The following is a 19732-nucleotide window of genomic DNA, read 5'->3' on the forward strand; positions in this document are numbered from 1 at the left end:
ACTCCCAAATAGGAACGTTAATTAGCTGTTAAATCATTGATCCAACGCATGCAATTTGGATTGGAATGCTTCAATTTGGATTGGAATGCTTCAATTTGGATTGGAATGCTTCATTGACCGGCTGCAACCCATTTCTTTGGTTGTTTGACTTAACAAAGAAAATTCAACGAGATTAAACGCAGGCTTTAACGAATTATATGAAATTGTTTGGTCGTCTAACTTGAAAAGAAAAATCAGCGAACACTGAAAGTTTCGGCGAAAATTGAAAGTTTTTTTGTCCTAAACCTATTCACTCGCTTTTAAATTACTTCATCCACTTCTACTTTGAAAAGGATGTTTTATTTTTCAGAAGGAAAAAAATGTCATCTCATAATTCCGTCCTTTTTATAAAAGTTGATATATTAATCTTCATGGATAAAATATATTAAGTTTTTTTTTTTACTAAAAAAAATGACTTTTATATTTCTTAAAAAAAATACCAAATGAGTATTATGCATATATATGTATGTCAAGAGCTCAAAGTAGAAAACACTACGATTTGTCCCGTGAGTTTAGTTCAGTTGACAGAACATTGCATTATATATGCTGGGGAATGGAGTTCGAACCCCCGATTATCTCATTTATCAACCTTAAGGATGAAATTTCTAGCCACTAAATTACTTGACAAAAAAAATCACTTCACCTTTTTTTGTTGCATGAAATAAGGTAAGAATAAGAGTTAATTGAAAATTTGGTCTATTTATTTTAGGAGAAAACTTATATACAATTCTTTATGTGTTGTTCAAATTGTTCTCCAATAAAGTTATTACAAGTGGATTATTTAATCTAGGTCAAACCCATGTCAAACTTTTTCCCGGTAACTCTCTTCTCCGTTTTGTTTTTTTTTTAACGAAACTCTCTTCTCCGTTAATCTCACACTCTCACCCAATTTCATCTTTTTCCAATTTTAATTCTACCCATCGAGTCACCGTCACCGCTTAGTATCTCAAAGTTGCAATTAAATTTTGGAGAATGTTAACATGTGCACCAAATGCACATGTTATTTGGCGCACATGTTAAGAAGATGAATATGATAAACATTAAATGTTAAGTTTGTAAATTCAACTCTTCAAACATTAAATATTTTGTATCATTAAATTTTATATTTCTACTTTTAGGTAGCTTAACATGTGTCTTGATGCACATGTTAACATAAACGTAAGATAGAGCTCCAAAATATAGAAATAAATATTTAGATGAAGATACTTAAGACTCTTAAATTAGTTATCCATTATTTAAGAGAGAAATGTTTAGTTGGATAGTATTATGGAAGCCATCAACATTCAATTTATAGATGTGTTCGTAGAAGAATACCAAAGAATATGTAACCCATTTAAGAAATAAGTAGAGTAGTGATAAATAGTTCAAAAAGTGTCATGAGCGAGAGATAAGTCAAAAAATATATGCATATCATATCAAACATTTTTAATGGCAATGCGATATTAACTTAGTTTATGCTCCAAAACTAACAGAATTGGTCGCGTGGCCTAATGGATAAGGCGCTCGCCTCCGGAGCGGGAGATTGTGGGTTCGAGTCCCACCGTGATCGTTTTCCTGCATTTTACTATTTTTGACACACCTTTTTATTTGGGTACAATTTCTTTTTGTTTTTGATAAATATTTGGGTACAATTTCTTTCACTCTACTCGACACAAGATTACTTCCAATAAATCGATTAAAATATAAAAGAGATTTCTAAGAAAACTAGTAATAGATTCGTGCTATACCCGTAACGTTACGACAATATTTTTAGCAGTTATACTTTGCTAATTAAAATTGAAAAAAATTATTTAATCAGTATTATAAGTTAGTAGTATAATTTGTCCCATGTATGATAGCTATTTTGGATACAAAAAATGTTGAATTTTTTAATAGCAAGAATTTGTTTCATACATGATTATTATTTTGAAATTTTTATCAGTGATAGTTTATCACGTATATGATCGTTAAAATTTTTGTCAATTATAACTTATCTAGTATGAAATAGTTTTTTTTGAAAATTTCATTAGTTTAAACTTATCTCACATATGGTAATTCTTTAGCTATTTTTATCAGTGATAATTTGTCCCGTATATGATGGTTATTTGGAAATTTTGTCAGTTATAACTTATCCAGGTATAGATTTAGGTATAAATTTTGATATTTAAAGTAGCATGTTAAATAAATTATTTTTTTTTGTACAAAAGAGGGACAAAGTCCCAAAGAAATAAAGAAGTTTTCAATAAATTAAAAAATAATAATATGTTTAAATATGTAAAAACAAAATAATAAATTGTGTTAACTAAAAAAAAGTTAAAAAAATAATAGAAGCTTATTCCATATAAGATAGTTGTTTTTCTTTAAAAAAAATAATAAATAAATTATATCGGTTAGAACTTATCCCGTATACGATAGTTTTTTTAAAAAATTGTTATTAGTCAGAACTTGCCTCACATTTGATAATTATTTTGAAATTTTCATCAGTTAGAAATTGCCTCGTATATATATGATAGTTAATTTGAAATTTATATAAGGCCGAACTTATCTCGTATAAGATAGTTTTTTTAAAAAAAAACAAATTGTAATTGGTTAGAACTTTCTCACATTAGATAATTATTTTAAAAATTTGGGTTAAATATGTTTTTGGTCCCTATAGTTTTCCAGAATTTTTGTTTTAGTCCATGAAATTTGTTTTTCACACTTTTTAGTCCCTGAAATTTCACCAATCAATGTTTTTAGTCCCTACTTTTCATTCAACTCGTGTGTACCATTTGAAAATTTTAGTCCCTAAATTTTTTATTAATTAATTAAATATTTAGATGAAGTTACCTTAAGAATCTTAAATTAGTTATCCATTAATTAAGAGAGAAATGTTTAGTTGGATAGTATTATGGAAGCCATCAACATTCAATTTATAGATGTGTTCGTAGAAGAATACCAAAGAATATGTAACCCATTTAAGAAATAAGTAGAGTAGTGATAAATACTTCAAAAAGTGTCATGAGCAAGAGATAAGTCAAAAAATATATGCATATCATATCAAACATTTTTATTTGGAATGTGGTATTAAATTAGTTTATGCTCCGAGACTAACAGGATTGGTCGCGTGGCCTAATGGATAAGGCGCTCGCCTCCGGAGCGGGAGATTGTGGGTTCGAGTCCCACCGTGATCGTTATTTTGGTAATTAATTATCATTTTCCTGCATTTTCCTATTTTTGTCACACCTTATTATTTGGGCACAATTTCTTTCACTCTACTCAACACAAGATTACTTCCAATAAGTCGATTAAACTGAATTAAACATTTCAACACTTTTTAAAATGTTGAGACTGAAATAAGGAATAATCAGTCAAGTTTTAACATAAAATATAAAAGAGATTTCTAAGACAATAAATTGCTCTCTAAAAATTTATACAGTCTAATACAAAACAACTTTTCACTATTTAAATTTATTGAATGATTGTAATTTTACATTTTTATCTATTACTCATGCTTTGCTTTTGCTCTCTCGACATATTCAAGCATACAATACTTTACTCAATTAAGCACAAACAACATTAAAGCAACTCGTAAAAAGAAAACAAAAACAACATTGAAGCACAAATTGCTAATATTTGTCAAATATTTTCATTTTTTCATTCCCCAATATAGCCAAACGCCGCACCGTGCCAATAAAGGATCTGCAAAAACAAAAATCACATGTTCAATCTTTAGAGTTTAGACACTACTTTACCTTTATTTTATATATATAATATAATATATGATGATGTTATGGTTAAGAAGTCTCACATTAATTGCGAGATAACTTGAATATGAGTTTATAAGTGAGGACAATTTTCACCCTACAAACTAGTTTTGTAGGGTCGAGTAACTTGAGTTGGACTCAAGTCTCAATTCTAAGAGTTATTCATATGGCCAATTTTGTGATTTTTTTTTTGTAAAAATAAAAATAGTTTTTTTTTTAGTCAAGAATTAGTTTTTATTATTGGATGAATCAACTTTACTATGAAATTAAGTGAGTTTTTTTTTTGAAGGATATGAAATTAAGTGAGTTGTGATGAAAGTATGTAATGTAACAATATCTATATAAAAAAGGCACATACTGCCATGGTATGTGTTCGGTAAGCAACCAATCCCCTTGTTTATTCTGAAATATGAGTGTGTAGTTTACTCCATCTTCTTCAAAATTTTGGTCTGCAAAAAATAAAAATCAAATCGAATCCAAAAATATGTTTTATAAGTTAGATAACAAAACCATAAGAAAACAAAAAAAATAAAATTGATAGTGATATTATATGAATCATTGATACTTACATTTAACAAACATGTTAATCAATGAGTCTTTGAGAGTATGATAAGAGTTGTAAAGCCTTAAATTGACTTGTCTACCTATGGCAACCCCTTCCATGTTAACCTTAACATATAAAGGTCTTAATCGTCTATCTTGATTTTCATTACCTTGCATCCTATGATCAATCCTTATATGGCCATGATGCTGCTGATCATGAAGCTCTTTCTTCCTCCACGATTTAATCGGTGGCCACCCCACCAAATGATTTTCTCCTTCACTATTCATGCACGTACATCAAAAAATTCAATCGAATTATCACATTGATTCTGTCAAGCTCATCTCTAATCCAGACATGCATTTCAAAATGGATAGGTAAACATGGAAAACATAAAAGTAAAGAATCAACTTACTTATTTGATGTGTGAATATTTGTGTTCATCTTTTTATTGCGATCATCTTCTTCATTTGGCTGTCCACTCCATACTAATAATGGCAAAGGTTTCAAAAAATGTCCAAAAGACTCTTCATAGCTACGCTTGTTTTTGACATACTTTTTGTTTTCAGAACAGCCACTCCCACTATGATTAAATCCATCAATGGAACTATGAATTGGTAGAGCTAGGCCTAACTGAAGTTCCATGAAGCATAAAAAGCTAGCTAAGTATAGGCTATAGTTCACTAAGAACACATATATTGGAAAATTTTAAAGCTAGAGAGATATATTACTACTATTGCTAGCTAGTTTTCTAAGTAATTGAGATTACTTGACTTTTGGGGCTTGTGAGTATATATATGTGTTTGTGTGTGAGTGAAGGAGGGGAATGAAAATGACCATTGTCTTGTTGAACAAGGATTGTTAGAGACAACATGGAAGTTGGGTCGGCAAAAAGAGTAGCAGCATTATAAGGTAGTTGAGAAATGAGAGCACCAATATGTTACGGCCACTTTACTCACTTTCTTTTATTGGTCTAATGGTCTCAATTGTCCAACCAATGTGTCCCCACATATACATATTCTCTTCCGAGATCGAATTCGATTTTATAAGACCGAGTTAAAATTAATACGATATGAGAGTCTATCCAATCCACTCATCAATTCATTAAGCAAAGCAAATTATTCAACATCAAGTTCAACGATGCAAAAGACTAAAAAAATGACATCCTCATTTTATTGTACGGTTTTGTATAGATGAGTTAAGTTGAATTGATCATGAAACTCTTATCTATAGGTTCTTTGTTTTTTTTTTTAATTTCCATTAATTATCATACTTAATAAGGAAGTGTCATATTCATAATCTCTAAAGAGACATTTGAGATTGGGTTCATTAAGAGTAGGAAGAATCTGATCTTTAAAACAATATGTTGATTTATTAAAAGATAAACAAGATACAGATAAGCATATAAACAAATATTGTTATTATTTATCAAAAGGGAACAACTTGCATTTGTATATGGCACGATTGAACATCTATGTTTTTTTTAATGGGAATCCGTTTTTTTAAGCCAAACATTAGTGTGTCAAAATTGTGCGTAGCAAACATACTGCTGCTTTTGGTTTTTATTTTTTATTGCAAAGACCTAACTTCCAAAGAAAATTGAGATTTGATGTGTAAAAGAAAATGAAAGAAATCAGTAGCTCATGAACATGTTGATATTTGTTTGCTAATATATGTTCAAACAATGCTCGTCAAACATGTCATGATTTTAGAACTCACAAAATTGCACGTTTCCACTTACTAGTATGCACTATAGATTTTTTCTTTCTTCAAGATCTTTAATGATATATTTGTTCATAATGACTTATTCCGTGATTTTGTTAGAATTACAGTAAGTTAGGTATTACGGTGAGTTTGTCTCTGTTGTGATTTGTCAAAAGCTAAGTTCTGTAACTTCAGCAAAATCACGATGGATCACCGTGATTCTGACATACTCACCGTAATACCAAATATAGACTATTTAGTCCTCTTTCCTTCAGTTGACTCTACACAATGTATGAAAAAAAATTAAGAACTTGCAACTTGGAATATATCGTATATTATTTAGTATGTGGTCCAGAATACAAGTGTAGGGTTACAAATACAGCACAATGTAGTGCTTGGCAAACTGTATACATTGTGAAGGCCACGTGATGGTGCTATGTAAATGGCAAATTATGCTATCTTCCTATTCACTACCCCGCACGAACAATGGATTGGATTTCTAGTTCCCGTGCGGTGAGGGGTACAAACTCAATTAGTAGGGTCCTAGAAGTATGATGAGTCTAATTCATTGCTCCCCTTTTACCTAGCACCCATTACTTCACCCACACTCTACAACTCACTTGGTTAAGTAGTATCTATGTTTGATTGATCAAGCAAGTAATAAAAAAAAACATATAGATGATTTTTGTTTTAATAAATTTTTTAGATTGAATTGAAATGTAAAGTGATAAGATACGATGTCACTCTCAAATCTCAATGACATCAAGAAATCAAAGCAAAGCATGGCAATGTTTTGTTCCCTGTTGTTCTCTCACCCACATTAGGGATCCTCAAATTGAATTCAAGCTGGCCTATGTCATTCCAAACTGAATAATTTGGCCGGGAAATCTTCACAAAGCATAGTGGACCTAAACTCAGTTACCACTTCGCAATATCTAAGGATCAAATTGTCCATTTTTATCTATTGTCGGTGACTGAAAATGGATCAAATTGTGCATTTTTATCTTGCTTTTTTTTTTCTTCTCTAAGACCTATAATTATTTTTAGGTTTCATTGTATTTTTTACCCCAAATTTATAGTCGTACAATTTTGGCGTCTTAAACTTAAAATGAGTGATTTTAACCCTTCATATTTACCCTTCTTTGTACTTGCTAGCTCCATGCACATTTGGACCAATTTTTATCCAAAAATAATGACATACCTAATTTTAATAACGTGGGGTCTCCATCATCTCTACGGCGTGAAAATGAATCAAATCCTCTTTCATCTTCTTCCCAACTTTACATGAAGACGTAACATCATTAAAATTAGCCACGTCACAATTTTGGGATCAAAATGTGCATGAGGGACTAACAAGTACAAAAATGGATAAATTTAAGGGTTTAAAACCATTCATTTTAAATTTAGAGGTCAAAATTGCACAATGTAAAATTTAGACTACTTCTTCCGTCCCAAAATATAAACAAAAGTGAGTCAAACAAACTTGATGTATTTGGTTCAAAATTTCGACCAAATACACTCACTTTTATTGACTCACTTTTGCTTATATTTTGGGACGAAAAGAGTATCTCTAATGATGAATACCTATTTTTTAAATATTGATACCTAATACTACCTCATTGGAGCAAACTCTCCTATGATTCTAAGTAGTAAATTTTAAATAATAATTTTTTACATCAAAAATCAAAATCATGTTATTCATTTTATTTTAGGAATAGTTAATTTGAGTTAATTCCTTGGACTATTCTAATATTTTTGTTTTTTATAAAAGATCCATTCTAATATTTTTGTAATGAAAACTAAGTTTCATCAACGTAGTTTAATTAATAGGACATTGCATTATATATGCAGTGATCGAGTTTGAATTTCAGCTATCTCATTTATTCATCTTAATGATGAAATTTTTAGCCACTAAACTGTAAAAATGACCAATCTTATAGTAGTAAAAAAAAAAGAACAATAAAATAAAATAATAATCTTTTTTTTTTTTGACAATAACAAAATGATATTCATTCAAATTGATAGATTACATCAAATACAACCACATAATCAACATCGCTAAAAACGTAAAGGATAAATCTGCGAACAAAACTCACAGCATCCGAGTTAATAGCATACAACGACAAAATGCCTACAACAAATAATATGATAAAGTTAAAGTCACCGAAGTATTCATGCCTCCGGATCTGCAGCGTTGAAGCCCAAATTATTGGTTGAATCTGTAATTGACTGAAGTCGATATTTTCAATAGAAATCAAATGAACACCTCACAATACGGGACAACAAAAACGTCGCACAAGACGACGAACAACACAGCGCTGCACTCAGACGGCGAAATCACAGAAAAGAAAACACAAAAGAAAAACTTGATCAACGTGAAGATCACTTATTTAAATAAAGAAGAAAAAGAAAAACAATTATGAAGGGTGATTTTGGGTCAAAAATTGACCTTAAAACCACCCCTCCTTGATAGATCAAGAAGAAAAAAAAAAACTAGGTTAAAGTGGGGACGGCGGGAAAAAAAGGAGAAGAAAAAAATAATAATAATCTTTTAAGAAGTAAAAAACTGTAATCTCTATGCCACCGTTGCCTGTTGAAGAGGTGCGGGAAGTGAGTGAACTTCCGAGTTGGGATTTCCGAGTGACGAGACTCAGTCATTGTGATTTGAAAATCGTAAATGTCTCATCAATCATCTTATTCATCGGAGAATCTGATGCTTCCAGTATCAGATCCTCCTTACGACGAAGATCGAGAGAGGCTTTTGAAGAGCGATGATAAGATCCTCACAGGTTCTTCCATCACTAAACATGGAGCATTCGCTGCTTTCTCTTACATGTCTTGCGCTGGTTCGCTTCACTATACTCTTATTCAATTTTATTTTCTATTACCAATCTTATAAATTAGAATAGAAATCTTCGGTTTATTCTATTCTATCATCAAATTTTCAGCATTCTCTATTTTTGTTTTGTAGTGCTTTTGGTGATGTTCAATAAAGCGGCTCTTTCATCTTATAACTTTCCATCTGCAAATTTCATTGCACTTCTTCAGGTTGGTTTTTATAAGGCTTTTTCTTTCTTTTTTCTACCCACATTTCATTGTACTGTCTTATTAAGCTATGTGTCTTGAGATGAAGTGATAACAATTAGAAAGGGATATGCACAAACTTGTGTAAACTAGTTTTACACTAAAGCCCTATAAAAATTTAGTGTTTTGCATTTATTTTAAATAAAAAGGTATTTAGAAAGTGGAGCTTATATGACAATATAATGAGTTTTTAGCTAGACAAATCTCCTCATACGTTCCTCATAACTCAGCAGTAATCACATTACAATAGTGAGACCATTAGAGAAACCAGCACACCAAATACTATTAGTGTCCCTAATTACACCGCCAAACGACATCTACAACTTGCGTCATCCGTATTAAATTTTACCCACCCTGTTGGGGGAGGAAGCCAATGAAACAAAACTCGAGATTTTGGAACCAAATGCATTTTACCAATTTCTTTGTTCGAATTAGCATAATCTTTAGTAATTCTAAGAACCTGTAACCACAAAGCAGGACTGCAGGAGGGCGCGAAACATTTTCACTTTGATCCTCTCTTTGTTTCTCCAGTTCCAAAGGTAGTGACACGACATATCCCAATAAGCATTCCTATTGAAATCAAATTCCCAATCAGCTCCAAAGTCAATATTTATACCGATCCACGGCATCAAATTTGCCAATAATGCAAAATTTAAATTTCCTACATTTTCAACCACACTTTCTATTGCTGCAGATGGTATGTTCGTGTTGTTTTCTCTATGTATTGAGGTGCTGGAGGATAATTTCTTTCACAACCGTTGAAACATTAATTATAGCAGATAACTCCAAAATATTTGTGTCGTTGAAGACTTTGAGGCACACTTTTCCTATTGCAGGAACATATTTACTTTATATGGTATGTTCTTCCTTCCTTTTTTAAGGACAGTCTTAATTTTGATTCCTTCTATTATTTCACTTACTCCTGGATTTCCCCTTGAAAGCTAGTCACCATGGAGTCTGTTCGTGGAGTAAATGTGCCAATGTATACCACCCTTAGGAGAACCACGGTAGTATTTACAATGTTTATGGAGTATATGCTGGTGGGGCAATGGTATACACCTTCTATAATTTTCAGGTAAATTACTTTCTTTCCGCTGTATGATGTGACACACAAATCCATATCATGTTCGAATAACTCATTCATTCTGTACATCTTTAGTTTCTCTTCTATTCATTTTCACTTTGCTCTCTCAATGAGCATCTCCCTGATTCCTTCATTTAACTGAAATTTGTAAGGTTGTTATCAGTGTTGGCTTGATTGTCTTTGGTGCATTTATCGCTGGAGTGCGGGACTTATCTTTCGATGCCTACGGTTATGCCATTGTTTTCCTGTCAAACATCACAACAGCTGTATATCTTGCAACGATAGCTCGCGTTGGTTGTATCATAACCTCTCTCTCTCTCTCTCTCTCTCTCTCTCTCTCTCTCTCTCTCTCTCACACACACACACACACACACACACACACATACACAAAAACACTACTAAAAATTTAAAATCATTTCCCCGTATAGTTGGCCTGCTGTTTCTCAATCCTAAATATGTCTTTTTCTCAGGAAAAACTAGTGGCCTTAATAGCTTTGGTCTTATGTGGTGCAATGGTAAGCCGGCAGATTGTGTTAACAGGGCCGAGTAAAGTTTCATAAAAAAATTTTGGATGAAAGAATGTATGTGCATCTTTTTAACTATTTCTGATGTGAAACAATTTATCTGTTTTATCATAGGTATCATATGCGGGCCAGTCTTGTTTATTTGGACATTGGTTCGGGGTGACTTGACGATGACTATTAATTTTCCTCATCTTCTTTCACTTGGTTTTATTGTATGTTCTGCTTGAGCTTTCCTCCTTTTACTTAGTAGTAGCAAATATTCTTAGTTTTTTGAAGAAAGATTTTTGTTTTGTCCTTGGGCAGTAAACTAGTAGTCTAGGAGTCTATCTGGTGTAAGTCAGATAAGGGTAAACAATTAGATATCCCTCCCCCCTTTTGCACTTTGCTAGGCCGGACTATTTTCTGCCACATTTTGATGGGTAGAGGGTTATGTGCTTACATAATAAATTATAAAAGATTGATCACATGTGGGAAAAGGCAAACATGCCAAGCCTGATGGCGCTATCATATCATCAACATGTCTATTCTGTTGAAATTTCAGTCGAAATTTGTAGATGTGATTATGTTCTGAGGAAGTTTAGCACACTTAAAGCTTCATGACCACAGTATAAATTGGCAAAATTAAACTTGATATTTAATAGCCAGATATACTATAAATATTTTCTCCAGACTTGGTTTATCAATAAGCATTTGTAGTAATCCAGTTTCTTGTCATGATTCTATTTTAGAAAAAACACAAATTCAGTTCATAGTGTGTGTGTGTGTGTGTGTGTATTAATCTCAGTCACAGGGTCTGTCCCATTTCAAACTAGTTCAAAAAATACCAGTTTTCTATCATGGAGAGTCGTATACATATTTGCAATGGTTCAAGTCTTCGTTTTGGGGAAAAACTACCTTCTTCCTATATCATTCTGCATAAAAAGTTTAACTCAGTTACCTAATTTTGATATTTTGACAAGTTTGCAATTTTTGTGGAGACAGGTTGTTTTGCTTTTGTCCTGCATCCTTGCTTTCTTCTTGAATTACAGTATCTTCCTGAACACAACTTTGAATTCAGCTTTGACACAGACAATTTGTGGTAATCTGAAGGTATGTTCACTACTAGCAAGTTGTTTTTCCTTAAATCCATGATGCAACTACTATTCCAGGTTAGCATAGATGATGTTTCTTCTCTTTCAGGGTGTTATCATGGTATTTAACTGCTGTGCAGGCTTTTCTCTGCATATACTGATTGGTGGGTTGTAGTTTTTAAAATTTTACTGGTATTGAGGAAGAGTGCATTAGTACACTTCTAGGCTATTAAAACCTTTTTTTTTTCCTCGATTGAAATGAGGTACATTACCTAACTGATCAGACATGGAAGATGGGCCAGTGGCATTTAAACTACTTACTGAGTATTTAGAGAGTACTTAAATAGAGCAACGGTATCACTGTAAACATTTTTGGGAGTGAAAAAAAATGTAGAACTTGGTAGTTATATGTAGTGTCGAAGAGTTGTTTTTGATTGATGAGACTTATTACGAGATTTTCACATTGGAAAACTTCAACAACTATTAACTAGGACCCAGTGCTAAGACTTATCATCCTATGTTGGTTTTAATTTGATGAATAGTGTCTTTCCATATGATGCCATGGATATGGAGCCCAATGTGCACCTATTATGTCTATAGGAGTACTTTTTATTTTTCCGTCGTTTCAGATGCTTTAGAAATGTATCCTTTTTATGTGATACATCGATGGTTGTATGAAGTTTTTATGTGTGGACTCTAAATGCGCTGAATTGATATCTAGGATCTATTTACTATTGGCTTTGGCTGGATAATTTTTGGTGGGCTACCATTTGATTATGTAAGTGCTCTTGTCTCCCTACTGTCATTGACTTAACACTTGAGTGTATTGAATGAATGTATGGTCTTTTGGATGCAGTGGAATGTAATTGGACAATCTCTCGGTTTTGCGGGTTCTGGTTTATATGCCTACTATAAGCTAATTGGCAAATAACTTGCCAAGTTCTTCAGTTGGTGTTGTTCAAATAAAAGTTCTTCAGTTGGTGTCTTTGTGAATTTAGGAACACAGCTTGCTCTGGTAATCTGATCTTACTAAATCCATCTAAAAGCAGAAGAATCTGAATCGACCTTAGATCTATCAAACTTGTGATTGAGCTAATCTAACTTGTTAGATTTTACCGAGTGAGAAATGGACATAACCTAAAATTTCCAGGGATTGGGACAATCTATGCTGTGTTGGCTTCGGTGTGTTCAAACTATTATTGACCAATCATGAGTTCACCCAGTGCTTTAGGTGAATCAGTTGCACCCCCCCCCCCCCCCCCCCCCCCCCATTTCTTTGTAGAGAAATCTATGAAAGTTCCATGTATCTATTCATTGTTTTCTGTGAGATTCAATTTTAGGATCAAACATTACTTAAGATATTTTATGCTACTTGAGGTAATGATCTCGACTCGATTTGATGCCTCGTATATCTCAATTTATTAACGTAATAGCTTGAATTTGAAAACCATGTTTTCTTTTGGCATTATACACAGTTTCAGCTATTAACTTTTTGCATTATTACAAATGAAATCTGTTGTAGTAGTTCAGTTCATGAGGTCCACCATTAGCCTTGAACTATATTAGAGTTCTCCAAAAGATAGTCACTTGTATAGTGCAAAAGAAGAGCACAAGTTAAACACACTTTTTTATGGAAAAAATAAATAAAAATAGCTCAGGCCTCAGGCTCAGAATACTCGTAAAAGTTTTTACATTTATCTCCCCTAAGGTACATAAGACCCTATGTCTTAGAATATTTATAAAATCATTTACGTTTACCTCCTCCAAAGAGATTAATTTTTGTTTTGAAACAGCTGGTGTTAGTACGTTAATTTTTAATTTGTTATCACTCTACTTGTTAACTTTTCCACTTCAGTCACCAAATTACCCTTATAACTCCTACCTTCTCCAAAGATATTAGAAAAGTTTGAAATTAGAATTTAGAACCTTCAAATCAAAGATATCTCTTGAACTATCCAGAGTGTTAAAACACTTTTTAGAAGAAGAAAAAAATTGTCAAAAAATTTATGTTTTACCAAAAAAATTTTTGGTAAAATTGCATTTGTCGTTATTTTAAGTTATGTGCATTTTATCATATATATTTTTAAGTTTTTTCAAGTGAACTTTTAATTTTTCATAGATTTCTTTGATTGAATGCAAACTTATTGGGGACTTTTTTTTTAACAAAAACTTGATATCTGACCCTAGAACCGACTAATTCAAGGGGACCAATATCACCGCTCATTTGTGGGGACCCATTTAAAGCCATATTTTTTTTTACTCCGTATGAACTTAATCCACCGAAATTGGCACAAAGGGAAATTGAATCTGGGACCTTGAGAAGAACATACTCCAAGAATTCAAGCCAACACCACTAAATCAACTCCAAGTAGGTTCAAACTTATTTGGGACTATGTCAAATACTAAATGTAAGGACCTCTCTCATTATCGGCCGTTTGAATCTAGTTTGCTACCTATTTTTTGTAGCCTAGTCGTTTCCACATGGATCCAATCCCATTTGTTTTTTTTCAACCAAACTTGATTTGTATTCCTCTGGTCTTATTAAGAAGCAATTTATTTTTTAAAACCATTAATTAAATTGATGTATTTGGTCTAATATAGATTAGATGATCAAATACATCAACTCAATGACCTTAAAAATGAATTGTTTCTTAAAGTAAAGTAAGGACCAAATATTCATTTATTTATTTTTTTTAATTTGAAAAATAGAATATGACTGTCTAAAATAATTTTACCATATAAATTAACTGTGTGTTTTGTCAAAAAAAATTGATTCCTATAGAGTTGAAGTTCTCTCCATTTTTTATTAAAAAATTAAGCGAATCAAACTCATTTCTATAATCATATTAAACAGTTAGGATCTCTCCTTTTTTATTATTTTGCTTCCATTATTAATTTTCTTTTAAATATTTTTAGAAAAATATTTAAAAAATTAAACTCTCCCATTTCCATTTCTAGAAAAAACAGAGGGAAGGAAAGTGAATGTGGCGGGTGACCGGTGAAAACCGTTATAAAAATTTGAGCCGTTCGCGTAACCGCCATCAACGTCTACTCAACAAACCATATACACCTCTTTCAGAATCTCGAGAATTCAGATCGAAGTTCCATTTTCAGAATGAGTTTCTTTTTCTTCTTCTTCTTCTTCACTTGACTCAAAATCGAGAACGCTACAGTGAAATCATGAGTGAGATGATTGTATCTAAAGAAAGTCCTCGGCGATCGCTGAGCATTCAACTTTCTTCATTGATGATCGTCGATGCCGGATTATCATCCTACGATAAACTTCCTTCGCAAACTCTCACACTCTCCATCCTCAAATTGGATTCATCTTCCTTCCGTAATCGCTTCTTTTCCGTTCACTCTAGTTCAAATTCACACTCTACTGTTACTACATTACTTCGATCTTGAATTTATATGCAAGCATTTTATTGTTTCAGAGGTTGAAGTTGCAAAAACAGCAACTGTTGCAGTGCTTAAGAAAGCGGTGGAAGCGGCTTTTAGTCACGTACCGCTGGACGGACCGGAGAAAATATCATGGTGCGTTTATTAATTTCGCCGATTTTGATTTTAGAAAGTTAATTTGGTTGTTAAGTTTTGTAATTGGATTTGATTCAGTTCAGATTCATATTATGATTTTGGACTAGGATTTGAATCAATTCCGATTCAGATTATGATTTTGGACTAGGATTTGATTAAATTCAGATTCACATTATGATTTTGGATTAGGATTTGATTCATTCCGATCCACATTGTGGTTGTTAAATTTCAGTGGAGAATATTAGAGTATCTTGCTATAGATGTTTCGATTTTCAGTTCAGTTCAGATTCACATTATGATTTTGTTTAATCTCATGGAACGATTTATATAATATTTTCTTAATTGTTACTGTTTGCAGTTACTAAATTAGCATAATCTGTTAATTAATTGCTCGAGCTTTCGTTTTTCCTTGGTTTGATTGAGTAGGCCACTTGTTTGGGGTCAATTTTGTTTATGCTATGGAGAACAAAAGTTAGTTACAGAAACGGATTATCTTAGAGATTATGGTATCAAGGATGGTGATCAGGTACGTCATTAACATAATTTAAAATGAATCTGATATGTTCGATACCAAGGATAGTTCAAGACTAGTTTAATTCTTATAGTGTGTTGTAGTTAATAAATCCACTGGTGGCTATTGATAATTATATATTTTTGTGGTTAATTTTTTAACTAGAGGTTTTCCTCTTGACATTAGAATTTTTTATTGAGAGATCATAAACGCAATTAGTCCCGCCTAAGTCATGCATACACCTTGTAGAAAACAGTGCTTAAGCAGGAATAGGATTGGGTTACATTTTAAGCTCACGGCTAAGATATAGTTTGATTGTCATCATCATAATGCGTTTTACGAATTTGAACTCCATTCCAATATTCCATTTAGTCGTGACCTGTGTTGATGATTCTTTTGTTTTGATTTGTGGCTGTGGTGCAGCTTCGTTTCGTTCACCATGTCTCTAACATCTATAATTTTCAAAGAAAACCATCGAAGAAAAGGATTGTCAATTCGAAACATGGGAGGTACGAAGTTTTCAATTACTATGCAGACTATGCATTGCTGTCAAACAGCTGTTATTGTAGAGCTATAGCATAAAGATATTTGAACAAATTTAGTATTAAGTGTTGTTAAATAGTGGCTATTGTGGCGCAGTAGCATTGCAGCATGGAGGAATTTGGTTTTGAATTTTATGACACGTTATGATTTTTATCCCGTTTTAATTATACTGAATGAATGGTTTCTTTGTTGGGTAATGTCTTGAAATCATTGGAAATAAGATAAGATACCACAGCGTAGCAGTATAAATATTCAAATAAGTGAGCAGGTCTGTCCACAGAATGGTGGAATTGTTGATTGTTAATTTAATATGGGAATGTCCATCAGTTGGATTTCTTGTATGTTGCTATAATATCGCAGCAATCAAGCGCTTACACTAGCTGGATGGAAGGTGCAGGTCATCGTCACAAGTGAATAATAGGTGTCAACAGAAAGAATTTAGTGATGAAGACAACATTGATTTAGAGAATATAGTCATAGAGAATGGGAAGGTCCAGAATTGCAGTGCAGAAGAAAATCGCCTTGGAGTAAGCAGCAGGTTAACTGGATATTTGGGAGGGATGTTCTCAGAGGCCCGGATGGCAGTTGTGAGAAGAGCTAGAATGGAAGGCGGAATTTCCAGAGGTATAGCGAGCAGTTTAAAGAAGGTTAAAGGGATTGTAGGAAATTGCAGAAAGCCGCATCAAAGACACGCATGGAAAGAAGAGTTTTCATCGTGATGATTTTATTCTCTTGTCAATGCAGCACTGTTAAAGGATTTTATTCTGCCACAAATAATGTGGCTCATCGTCATTGTGATATTACGGTACAGTTTATTCTTTTTCATGTACAGATAAGAATAAGCATTGATTTTGTCTTCTGCAAACATTGGTTGGTTTGCTTAAAAACGATTATACAACCTTTTTATAATTTTAAGTTTTAGAACAAAAGAAAAATGTAATTCATAATGAACATATCCAATTAGAGCAAGATTTCATAAATCAAACTTCAATAATGTCTACACCCAAGGATTGATTAAGACGGGTTAGTTCTCCATTGAGATGAGAGAATCATGTATATCATGATTACAAAAGAAAGAAAAATAGAAAAAGTTAAAGATGAAGCAAGTGAATAGAGAAAGCTCTCCAATTCTTACATTCTTTTACCCTTCAAAGTTGGCAAAGTTTATTCATTCTGGTTTTTGTTTGAGCACTTGTGTAAACTACTAGACTAAAAAATATCACTACTAAAATTACTAGACTCAAGTTTCAAGGAAGCTTTGGAATTGAGGTAATTGCTCTTCTCTCATGAATTGATCATAAACCTCTCATCGATCGGAAAACATCTTCCGGTTGCACAAATTTTATCGGAAGGTATCCTAAAAGATATCTCCCTGTAGTGTATTTTCTCTGTCACGGGAGAAAAAAAAATCAATCTTTTGGAATTGAACCGAGGAAAGTCATTGAAGGTTTAAAATATTTGGGCCTAGGAGCAATGGGAGACATCTAATTAAACAAAGGCCCAACCCAATGTGAATATTGTTTGTCAGCATCCAACTCCAAACACCAACCATTATCACACAATCTCATGAAATCGTGTGGCAAAGAATTCAGATAGAACTTCATTTCCAAATCCTCCTTTTCTCTCTACTCCAATCACCACACTCACCACTGAACCAAAACACACACAAAGAGAGAGGGAGAGATCCTCAAAATCCTCCAAAAAAAACCAACCTTCACAATGGCCACAATGATCATGGCTTCTTCAAAACCCATAATTCGAGTCACCACAAATTCCCTTCCTTCTACCCCAAAACTTCCCCAACTCCAAATTTCACTCCCAACCATTACCCCCAAACTCAAACTCCAACTCTCAAAACTCAAATCCCTAACCCTAGCAACAACTTCACTCTCCTTAGCATTCGCACCACCTTCCTTCGCATTCGAAAAAGCAGCACTCTTCGATTTCAATCTCACTCTCCCAATCATAGTCGTCGAGTTTCTTTTCCTCATGGTCGCTCTTGACAAACTTTACTTCACACCTCTCGGAAATTTCATGGATGAAAGGGACGCTAACATCAGAGGAAAATTGAACAGCGTGAAGGATACGTCGGAGGAGGTGAAGCAGTTGGAGGAACAAGCAAATGCTGTTTTAAGAGCGGCGCGTGCGGAAATAGCGGTGGCTTTGAATCAGATGAAGAAGGAAACTCAAGCTGAAGTTGAAGCGAAGATTGCTGAAGGTAGGAAGAAAGTGGATGCTGAATTGCAAGAAGCTCTTGCCAATTTGGAAAAGCAAAAGGAAGAAACTGTTAAGGCTCTTGATTCTCAGATTACTGCTCTTAGCCAGGATATTGTTGATAAGGTTCTTCCTACTGCTTAATTGATAATCACTTTTAGTTCTGTTTCTGTAATCTATATGATATATATATTTTTGTTATAAATTTCAATCCACCAAGAACAATGGATCCATTGTAATTTTATTACAGTGCCTTTTTCCTCTGTTTTTCTTTGATATTTCAAATGTTGTATCAAGTAACAATTTTATATTCTATATATGTATAATCTCCTCCAATTAACGTATGGATTATTTGAATAAATTGAAACGATGTTATTAATATTATCTTAAACAATACTAACATAAGTTAGTGTCATAACATTTTTATCAGATGAAATAAGCAATAGGAGTACTTATTTTCTTACTACTACTAGTAAATCCACACGAACGGTAAATGATAGTAAATATTGATATGACTACACTGATGATAATCTGAAAAAAATAACATAAATCAACTCAATCACATGTGTTGGTGTTGGAGGCTGTCCGAAACTGTTTGACACCGAGACACTTTAATTCTAGGAGTGTTCGTGTTTCATAGTTTATTTGTTCATTTGTTTGTATAGGGAAGTAAAGTTTGGATGTTCATGTTTGATCAACCCATAGGTCATTTGTAAAATTTGCTATATATGAAATAGTAGTTCCAAACTAAAAAGGATATGAGGTAGGTCTAGTGGAAGTGGTTGGTGTGCAAGAGTGTTGTAAAGTTCAAATACTGAGTTCGAGTTCTTATATAAAAAAAATCTCAAAATAGAAATTGGCCACCCGGTTGGAGCTAGTACACATCCATAACATAATGGGTTTAGCCTTCCTAACCACTTCTTTTACAAAATGAAAAACTATAATCATGGCATCCTATATCACTCTGTAGGTTGAAATTTAACCTCCATTTTAAATGTTAACATATAGAGTGGATGACATGGAATGAACTAGGTGAGGACTTGACCATATGAGGAGAGCCTAATCCAAAAGTCTAGTCCATTAGGTGGGAGAGTCTTGTGGCTTAAGTACTGCATTAAGCATTTTGATATACTTGATGCGGGACTCCTAACATTGC

General features: G+C 33.0%; 4 protein-coding genes and 2 non-coding genes across 7 annotated transcripts; 5 read left to right on the forward strand and 1 right to left on the reverse strand.

The window, feature by feature from the left end:
• Nucleotides 1-1515: 1515 nt before the first annotated feature.
• Nucleotides 1516-1588, forward strand: TRNAR-CCG. The gene has a single exon. It is a non-coding gene; the product is annotated as a tRNA-Arg (tRNA).
• A 1530-nt stretch (nucleotides 1589-3118) lies between these two features.
• On the forward strand, nucleotides 3119-3191 carry TRNAR-CCG. The gene has a single exon. It is a non-coding gene; the product is annotated as a tRNA-Arg (tRNA).
• A 247-nt stretch (nucleotides 3192-3438) lies between these two features.
• Nucleotides 3439-5183, reverse strand: LOC123897771 (auxin-responsive protein IAA29). The gene is made up of 4 exons (XM_045948546.1): nucleotides 4721-5183; nucleotides 4334-4587; nucleotides 4123-4213; nucleotides 3439-3699 (listed from the first exon to the last, which is right to left on the reverse strand). The coding sequence occupies exons 1-4, from the start codon at nucleotides 4948-4950 to the stop codon at nucleotides 3627-3629; spliced, it is 648 nt and encodes a 215-aa protein (XP_045804502.1). The 5' UTR covers nucleotides 4951-5183; the 3' UTR covers nucleotides 3439-3626.
• Nucleotides 5184-8579: 3396 nt separating this feature from the next.
• LOC123898727 (UDP-N-acetylglucosamine transporter UGNT1-like) lies at nucleotides 8580-13241 on the forward strand. Of its 2 annotated transcripts, XM_045949742.1 has the most exons (10): nucleotides 8580-8855; nucleotides 8981-9057; nucleotides 9788-9949; nucleotides 10035-10168; nucleotides 10341-10471; nucleotides 10648-10692; nucleotides 10816-10913; nucleotides 11683-11790; nucleotides 12493-12549; nucleotides 12628-13241. In XM_045949742.1, exons 1-10 carry the CDS (start codon nucleotides 8687-8689, stop codon nucleotides 12700-12702), a joined length of 1056 nt encoding a protein of 351 aa, XP_045805698.1. In that variant the 5' UTR covers nucleotides 8580-8686; the 3' UTR covers nucleotides 12703-13241. The 2 variants fall into 2 exon arrangements, with proteins under 2 accessions (XP_045805698.1, XP_045805699.1); XM_045949743.1 differs by lacking the exons at nucleotides 12493-12549; nucleotides 12628-13241 and adding an exon at nucleotides 11881-12483 and having other exon boundaries at nucleotides 8589-8855.
• A 1496-nt stretch (nucleotides 13242-14737) lies between these two features.
• On the forward strand, nucleotides 14738-17571 carry LOC123898522. The gene is made up of 5 exons (XM_045949505.1): nucleotides 14738-15108; nucleotides 15209-15308; nucleotides 15735-15834; nucleotides 16243-16328; nucleotides 16760-17571. Exons 1-5 carry the CDS (start codon nucleotides 14754-14756, stop codon nucleotides 17079-17081), a joined length of 963 nt encoding a protein of 320 aa, XP_045805461.1. The 5' UTR covers nucleotides 14738-14753; the 3' UTR covers nucleotides 17082-17571.
• Nucleotides 17572-17939: 368 nt separating this feature from the next.
• LOC123897953 (ATP synthase subunit b', chloroplastic) lies at nucleotides 17940-18920 on the forward strand. The gene has a single exon (XM_045948788.1). It carries the CDS (start codon nucleotides 18082-18084, stop codon nucleotides 18718-18720), a length of 639 nt encoding a protein of 212 aa, XP_045804744.1. The 5' UTR covers nucleotides 17940-18081; the 3' UTR covers nucleotides 18721-18920.
• Nucleotides 18921-19732: the final 812 nt, after the last annotated feature.

The sequence above is a fragment of the Trifolium pratense genome, linkage group LG7, assembly GCF_020283565.1.
Source record: "Trifolium pratense cultivar HEN17-A07 linkage group LG7, ARS_RC_1.1, whole genome shotgun sequence".
Taxonomy (NCBI): domain Eukaryota; kingdom Viridiplantae; phylum Streptophyta; class Magnoliopsida; order Fabales; family Fabaceae; genus Trifolium; species Trifolium pratense.

What these genes read in the sequence shown, in the direction of transcription:
- LOC123897771 (XM_045948546.1), bottom strand. Translation starts at nt 4,950, where the DNA reads ATGGAACTTCAGTTAGGCCTAGCTCTACCAATTCATAGTTCCATTGAT. An exon ending in AATATTCACACATCAAATAA is followed by an intron (nt 4,588 to 4,720) that starts GTAAGTTGATTC and finishes GTGCATGAATAG; the next exon opens with TGAAGGAGAAAATCATTTGG. An exon ending in GATTAACATGTTTGTTAAAT is followed by an intron (nt 4,214 to 4,333) that starts GTAAGTATCAAT and finishes TATTTTTTGCAG; the next exon opens with ACCAAAATTTTGAAGAAGAT.
- LOC123898727 (XM_045949742.1), top strand. Translation starts at nt 8,687, where the DNA reads ATGTCTCATCAATCATCTTATTCATCGGAGAATCTGATGCTTCCAGTA. An exon ending in ATTTCATTGCACTTCTTCAG is followed by an intron (nt 9,058 to 9,787) that starts GTTGGTTTTTAT and finishes CTATTGCTGCAG; the next exon opens with ATGGTATGTTCGTGTTGTTT. An exon ending in CAATTTGTGGTAATCTGAAG is followed by an intron (nt 11,791 to 12,492) that starts GTATGTTCACTA and finishes ATTGATATCTAG; the next exon opens with GATCTATTTACTATTGGCTT.
- LOC123898522 (XM_045949505.1), top strand. Translation starts at nt 14,754, where the DNA reads ATGTGGCGGGTGACCGGTGAAAACCGTTATAAAAATTTGAGCCGTTCG. An exon ending in ATTGGATTCATCTTCCTTCC is followed by an intron (nt 15,109 to 15,208) that starts GTAATCGCTTCT and finishes TTATTGTTTCAG; the next exon opens with AGGTTGAAGTTGCAAAAACA. An exon ending in GTATCAAGGATGGTGATCAG is followed by an intron (nt 15,835 to 16,242) that starts GTACGTCATTAA and finishes GCTGTGGTGCAG; the next exon opens with CTTCGTTTCGTTCACCATGT.
- LOC123897953 (XM_045948788.1), top strand. Translation starts at nt 18,082, where the DNA reads ATGGCCACAATGATCATGGCTTCTTCAAAACCCATAATTCGAGTCACC.